The sequence below is a fragment of the Garra rufa genome, chromosome 20 (assembly GCF_049309525.1).
Source record: "Garra rufa chromosome 20, GarRuf1.0, whole genome shotgun sequence".
Classification (NCBI taxonomy): domain Eukaryota; kingdom Metazoa; phylum Chordata; class Actinopteri; order Cypriniformes; family Cyprinidae; genus Garra; species Garra rufa.
In genome coordinates, this window is record NC_133380.1 from 38,970,317 (window position 1) to 38,978,532 (window position 8,216).

Genomic DNA, 8,216 nt, shown 5'->3' on the forward strand with positions numbered 1-8,216 from the left:
CATAATATACTGTTCTAATATATTCCGCTGTAAACGTTTTAATGTCAATTTGTCCTTTTTGCATACATTCGTGAATATGAAAATCAACTTCAGGTTGAGTAAAGAACCAAGGAGCAATTGGAGAAATTGTAACTACTGATGAAAATTTTATATTGTTTATTGATATATCTGCAGCCCACTCCTTTACTTCCCAGGCAAATCCTCTTCCATTAAGGTTTACTGTTTCCCAACTCTCCTCTAATATTGTTTTGGTAGGATGATCTAAACTATGTCCTTGTAAATTGATCCAGTAGGTAACAGATAATTTTAAACCTCTTAGATCTAATGGAGTTTCTCCTATTTCAACTAGCATTGCTGATATTGGGGTTGTTTTAACTGCACCTGTAATACATCTCAATGTACTTGCACATTTCACTTCTAAACTGTTTATGTTTGCTACCAGAGCTGACACATCAGAGGATGATTCTTCGATTTCACTGAAGATCTTTGTGAACACTGTCGCCATCTTTCGACTCGGAGTAAAACAGCAAACATATGTAACAATGCAGCAAAAATGCAACTATTATACATAAAGCGCATCACATACATAAAAATGAAACCATAATGTTCTCATTAGAAATAAATGAGAGTTTAGACAGGATCTAAAACTGCATAGGTGTTACATATAATACAGTTGACTGTCTGCATGAACATCCTAATGCATGCAGTATAATACTCTGCATACTAGGGCACTTCCATCTAATAAATGTACAGCTTAATTTAACTTTTAACTAAAAAAAAACAAAAAACATTTTTTTCAGTTAATTAAGAATTAATTCAGAATTTCACAATATCTCATTTGATTATTTGTAGAATAAATATGTGTATCTAAATATAAAAAAACTGAGCATTGTGTCAATGAAAATTCACATTATTTCATAATTATAGCACATTTATAGAGTTCATACATATTTCACATTTCACACATATTTCATTCAGTTTTACCATTTAGGCTGATGAGGTCAGTGGTGCATTAAAAAAACAATGCATTTTCAAATGTTGAATACAAAAATTTATTGGAATTTTAAAGACTTACATTTTTTTTCATAATAATAATAATAATAATAATACAAAATCCCTGACAGATGCAATGAATACAACATATATTACTACAAAAAATAATGCTGTCTGTTGAATTTCCTACAGTACGTTTCTGTTTAGCCATGTTAAAATGCTGAAGACAATCTGGACAAATTTATATGAACTGTGAGCACAGAATTAAAGACAAAAACGAATGTGTTCAGGACATTTACACTTTATGAACATTTTTTAAATATAAATAATTACAGCAGAATATTAAACTACAAAATCCAAAACTCCACTCCTGACAGTGGCTGTCTGAAAATCAGGCATTGATTCACTCACTCTTTACAATGAGACCATATGACACTGCCGTCATGTCTTCAACGTGATGCTGCATCTCTTGCATGTTGGTGTCATGAGATTTGTCTCCTCTGATCACTTTACCCATCTGTAATTCTTTATGCAAAAATAAAAATAAAAATGTATATATATATATATATTCCAACTCACACAAATACACAATGTAAACTTACTGTTTAATCAACCGATGGTTCAGTCTACAGACAGATGCATGTAAGGAAAGACAGCAAAGAGATATAGATTAATGTGAAGAAAATCAAAGAATGGAAGAACAAATGAATTGTCAAATCTAGTTTTGTTAGAAATATGATGACATACAGGAGCAGAACTAGGCAGTCTTCTGGCGTCAGGGTCAGCTGGACCAATAGTCCGGTTTCTCACCAGAGTGTGAAGAACTGCAACAGAGAGTTAACAACTTAAACAGATGATAACAAATCTGATAAAAAACTGAACATTTACATTCATGCATATACAAATAATGAGCTGACATCAATAAAAAACTCATCAAAATGACCTTATTTTACCTTGAAATTGGAACTGTGTTTTATCTTTTTAAACTTCTCTTTTACTTAATAAAATGAAATGCTTGTTAATTATTCTAAAAAGAAATATTATAGCATATTACTTAATGTATTAACCCTTGTGCGACCGTATGGATATTTTTGTCCATTTCAGTTTTGTTTTTTGTTATAAGTTTGCCTGTGTTAATGCTAACTGCATACATTTTGGCTCAGGTGTTTATTTTTATTGAAATTTTAATATTTCACCCTCATTTCCTTCAAAAAAATAAATTTTACCCTCTGTACAAAAAATACTCAGGAACTTAAGGACAAAAATGTCCACATTGAAACCCATTAAAACTGCAATGTTTTAACCCAGGGCCATTTGACTATAAAATGATGCAATATTTGCTAATAGATATTCATTCTATCGGCAAGGCTTCAAATTTTACATTTTTACCATTTTTTACTAGCTTGTGCATTTATTTATTTATTTTTTCAAATTTGGCATATAATTTCTCTCTTTTTTAAATCTAACACTACATAAAACATATAAATGCCTCAAAAGTAATGTTGTTGTTCTTCACTGACACACCCAAGAATCTAATAAGTTAAAAAAAAAAATCAGCTTAGCATTTAGTATATAGAAATTAACTACTATTTAATATTTTTCAATAAAAAACACCTGTGGCATTATGCAAACAAACCAGCATTTAAAGGGTTACAATTTTGAAAATTAATGAATGTTTGGTATCTATGGATAGAACAGATGCTGGTTAAAAAAATCGACATCAGTGAAAGTGGAAAAAAATATTAATAAAACATATTTTTATAACATTAAAAAGATACATTTTTTTCCATTTTGCACCTATGTGTAACTTTTCTTTTTTTGACGCACAAGGGTTAAGTGAGTCTGGGTGATGGATTGATCTGTCTGAATCCTATATTTGGAATGTAACCTTCTCTGTGACCGCACTGAACAGCATTAAACCGTGTGTTATGTTATGAAATACAATGCAGGCCAATTACAGCTGAACAGTGGCATAAAAAGCTGTGCATTTTATTTCAATTTATATTTTATATTTTAATAAATGTAATGTTTATCATTTTTGCTTATTGCATGTGTGACTTGAGTTTTCAGTAGGTGTGATCTGAAAATGCACATGGACAATATCTATTCAAAATTCTCCATCTTAACATTGTATGTTCAGATTTTTCTAACTATTTATTTATTTGATTATCAGGTGTGCAAATAGAATCTTAGATGTCTTTCTCAGATTTAAAAATGCTGGAAAAGACTGCATCAAAAATGTAACAGCTCTTGCATACCCTCTCTCGTGACGTTCTCGGCTGCTGACATGGCCTTGCCGCCTATATCGTTGACCATCTCATCTACTCTGGCTTCATGCTTCAGGAAAAGTGGCCGCACCACAAGCCTGTACAGAATCTGAGAACCATTCCAGGAGACTGGAGCCATGCACCACAACAGGAACAAGCACTAAACACCGGCAAAAAGAGCAAGAGAGTGAATGGACGAGGTCATCCAGTGTGAGAATGTGCATTAATAACACTACCAAAGTTAAGAGACCTAAAGCGGCAGAGAGTTAAGAAAGTAGTTTGTCAAACCTTATCTAGAAAACCTAATCATAGACTGTTATATGTGACCCTGGACCACAAAACCAGTCATAAGGTTAAATTTTACAAAACTGAGATGTATACATCATATGAAAGCTCAATAAATAAGCTTTCTATTGATATATGGTTTGTTAGGATAGGACAATATTTGGCCGAGATACGTCTATTTGAAATCTGGAATCTGAGGGTGCAAAAAAATCAAAATACTGAGAAAATCACCTTTAAAGTTGTCCAAATTAGGTTCTTAACAATGCATATTACTAATCAAAAATTACATTTTGATATGTTTACAGTAGGAATTTTTCAAAAAATCTTCATGGAACATGATCTTTACTTAATTTCCTAATGATTTTTGGCATAAAAGAAAAATCAATAATTTTGACCCATACAATGTATTTTTGGCTATTGCTACAAATATACCCCAGCGACTTAAGACTGGTTTTGTGGTCCAGGGTCACATATGCAGGAAGACTCAATCTAGACTGGTTCATTGACCCTAAAGCTACACTATGTTACTACGTAATGTTTGCTTTATCAGTTTTTTATGACTTTATCAGTGTGAATGCCACTAACAACCCTAAACATTGTTTTGTGAACTAAGTTAGGGATGGGCATATCGATCCCTAAAGTTTCGTTACATAGATACTGATGCGAGTATTGAAAGTATCGATATTCAAGTGAAAAATATCGATAAAGTGTGTTTTATTTACCAGTGATTTTGCTTATTTAACAAAAAATAAGGTGTAGAATATGCATTCAATTGGACATATATCCTATGTTAGGGATTAACTGTGCAGGATATAACTACTGCTCATCTGAATGCATGCAAATGTTGCAAGACAGAACCAATCACAGAGAGCATTCACTCACTTCAGGCAGTGCATTCAAACAGGTAGCCTACATAATTTGTGCAATTACATTTATATAAATTAACATTTAAAGTTCACTGATCATGTTTTGTAGTAATGTTAATATAAATCATACGCTGTCCAAATAAAAATGTTGTGCAACAGCGTAGCCCCTTAAAACGGAATATTTTCAATTATAGGTTTAGTAGTTACCACTACAGTAAACATATTTAACTGTGTAAAAAATATAATTGAATAAGTTGCAATTAAGGCATATGAAATGTTAAAATGCATTTCAAATATAAAGTTAAGAGGGTATAATTACATATTTTACTCTAATTAATTTTTTTAATGTAATAATTTGTTTAAGTTTAGAAATATCGGTATCCATATCAATAATACTGGCCTTAAAAGTATCTGTATTTTATCAAAAACAAAATAAGTGGTATCGCCATTCCCTTTTTGTCAAACTACCTCTTTCCAGTTCAAATTGTAGCTTCAAGCTACTTTCCTGCATACATTAGTAGCCACACCTGTGAAGTAACAAGAGCTCAAAAATGTGATTTAGGGTAAAGAAAAACACAGTATGAAAAACAGTTTCATAACGTACTTTTAAATTTTACCAATTTAAATCGTGTTAATTTTGAACAAACAAAAATAAGTGATATTGTGTCATTTTCAATTATGTATTTTTACAGATAATTACAATAAAATAAGATGAAATAAAAATGAAACATAATGAAACAACATGCAAAAAAATCAAAATACTGACAAAATCACCTTTAAAGTTGTCCAAATTAAGTTCTTAACAATGCATATTACTATTCAAAAATTACATTTTTATATATTTATAGTAGGAATTTTACAAAAAGTCTTCATGGAACATGATCTTTACTTAATTTCCTAATGATTTTTGGTATAAAAGAAAAATCAATAATTTTGACCCACACAATGTATTTTTGGCTATTGCTACAAATATACCCCAGCGACTTAAGACTGGTTTTGTGGTCCAGGGTCACATTTAACCTCTCCTCTTAAATGAAACATGACAATGGAAGACAAAATCGTTGTGTGAATTAACCAAAAGAAGCTGTTAATAATCAGATATTAGTCAGAGAAAGCATCTGGTACTGTTCTACCTACCTTACATACGTAGTAAAAAGGAAACCAGTGGAGAAAAATGTCAGAGAAGAATTCACCCAAGCCGAAGAAGCCGTAGATTACCCAGTATGTCAGCCATTGTGTGTCATCCTCCTTATCAGGACTTTCTATGGCTTTGATGCTAAAAAACGTGAACAGAACAAAACATAAATTAAAAATTAAAAACACACAATATAAAAAAGACTCAGTGTAGGTTGGGACAGCTACTAATTGTGAAAAACCTTAAAATAAGATAACTCACGAGTAATATGCCGGATAAACAAAACCAATCAGATTACAGAGCAGAGAAGCACCGTATCCAAATAATAAATACGCTCCAGTCACACCAGCAGCACCTGTTGAAAGAAAAAAATCTTTTTAATATAGATTTAGATGTTGAGGGATAAAGGCGAAGTCAAGGGTTGGTGCAGTTAGTTACGTCACAGAATGTCAGGCAAAATCTCCCTTTGAGGAACTTAATTATTCAGAAAATGATTCTTCTTATATTTCATCTATTTCACATTTATTTTATTTATTTTATGTTCTTTTCATGAAAAGTAATTCATTTATCTATAGTAATGATGCAATGATATTTTTCATTTTTCATACCAATAACACTGTTTTTTTTTTATTAATTCAATGCCACAAGAACAAGAGGTATTACATATTCATATCAAATTAACATTAGCTGCCAGAGAAAAAGAAGAAACAAAATTTTATGTAAGAAATTACATAAATTTCAATGTTTTTAGAGCATTACATGTTTTCAGTGCTTATTTGTTTGTTCCAAGAGATGTACAAACAATTTAAAGGCATTTATAAAATGAGAAATGTTTTAAAAAATGTTTTTTATGTATATGGAATTTTCCTAATAAAATAAACAAATGTATAATATGTTGTTCTTTACAATCCAATCTTTCATTTTCTGTATAAAAAAGCACATCAAATATACAAATTTCTATCATACATTCCATTTTTCTGCTAATATAGAATTCAATATCTTTCCAAAATAATCTTGAGCAAATACAATGGGAAAAAAAAGATGCAAAATGGTCTTTTTCTTGACCACAGAATTCACAGGTATGTGAAATATTAAGCTTAAATCTTTCCAAAACTATGAACAAATTTGTAAAACACTTAATTTTGTTATTGATACAAAACAATAATACTGTCAATCAACGCAGCTTTGAGCACCTGTTACATCAATATTACGGATAAGTGCATGAGTACGGATCATTTTTATTTGCAAAAAGCTTGAAACAGACTTTACATAAAATGAAGACTTACCGAGCGCTAAATAACGTTTCTTGATGCCTGTTTTTTCTTCTATTTTATTGAGACAGTCAGTGATTATATTCTTCTCGTTTAAAAAAGCCTCGACGCGGTCCTTTATCTTTGTAAACATGGCAAACATCGTGGCTTACAACAAAAGTGTAACGTTATGCGGTTAATCACGAGTGTATGAATGATAACATGAATAGTGTCTTCTCTGGGATAGTTTCGCTGACTAAACAGACTCAATCCGCTTACTGTCTGGCTGTCAGACTAGTGACGCGTCTGTGGGAGGATCAAGACTCCAGACTGACAGCAGCGACACCAATTACTTGTGATAGATAGGCCTACTTCATTGAAGATGTTAAAACGTGTGCAAAAGATAAGGTAAATACATTATCTGTTTTAATCTATATACATTTTAAATTGAACTACTTTAGTTCACTTTAATTATTACCTGTTGTGTCCCCTTACCAAAAAGAAGTATAGAAGTAGTATACTTTATGTAGTAAGTATACAAATATCAGTGTACTAGTAGCATACTTTTAAGTGTACTATTTCAGTACTCCTTGGGACTAAACTTTCGAGTATATAAAAGTATACTTTTAAGTATACTTTAAGTATAACAGTAGTAATATTTGAGTAAACAACTAGTTTACATCAATGTAAAAGTGAACATAGGTATACTAGTTTACTAATTAAATACTTTTTATGCATTTTAGTACACTTTTTAAATATAGTCTAAGAAGTAGTAGTACGTTTTCTTTAAGTGAACTTTACATCATACTTTCAGTATACTCCTGAGTCCCGTATTTAGGTATTAATTTGTATATATTTTGGTAAATGAATATCTGAACATACAAAACAAAAAGAAAGAACAGGGTATCTGCTTGTAAACAAAAACATTTTATTCTAGCTTCATGCATTTTTTTATAAACACTTGAATGTGAGTAAGTTCATAAATAAAATAAATTAACATTTTGAACAAAAAGCTAAAAAAAGACTATTGATGATAATCAAAACATGGATGGAGTTAATCAACACCCTTGAAAAACTTGACAGTCTTTATTACCTCTTCATGGGTCGACATTTTATTCCATAACATTACACAGTTTTACAAATCTATGGTTTTGATGCTGTTTTATGTCTGACGATTGTGTTAGATTACATGTGGAAGCATCTGTTTCAGTTTCTTCTTTACTTGTGTTTGACAGAAGATGTGCAATTGCGCCCTTAGCGTATAACACTGAAAACACAAATTCTCAGAGCACAAGTATAGCTCAAATATACTTAGACTTTTTCTAAGTATAAGTCAAGTATACTTAAATGTCATTTTAACAGTATAGTATTATATTTCTGAGAAGTATATAAAGCACATTTCCGAGAAGTACATAAAAGT

General features: G+C 30.9%; 1 protein-coding gene across 1 annotated transcript; it reads right to left on the reverse strand.

Moving 5' to 3' along the window:
• Positions 1-1,043: 1,043 nt before the first annotated feature.
• reep6 (receptor accessory protein 6) lies at positions 1,044-7,054 on the reverse strand. Its single transcript, XM_073826073.1, has 7 exons — positions 6,833-7,054; positions 5,808-5,901; positions 5,549-5,687; positions 3,252-3,420; positions 1,741-1,817; positions 1,596-1,619; positions 1,044-1,518 (listed from the first exon to the last, which is right to left on the reverse strand). The coding sequence occupies exons 1-6, from the start codon at positions 6,957-6,959 to the stop codon at positions 1,599-1,601; spliced, it is 627 nt and encodes a 208-aa protein (XP_073682174.1). The 5' UTR covers positions 6,960-7,054; the 3' UTR covers positions 1,044-1,518; positions 1,596-1,598.
• Positions 7,055-8,216: the final 1,162 nt, after the last annotated feature.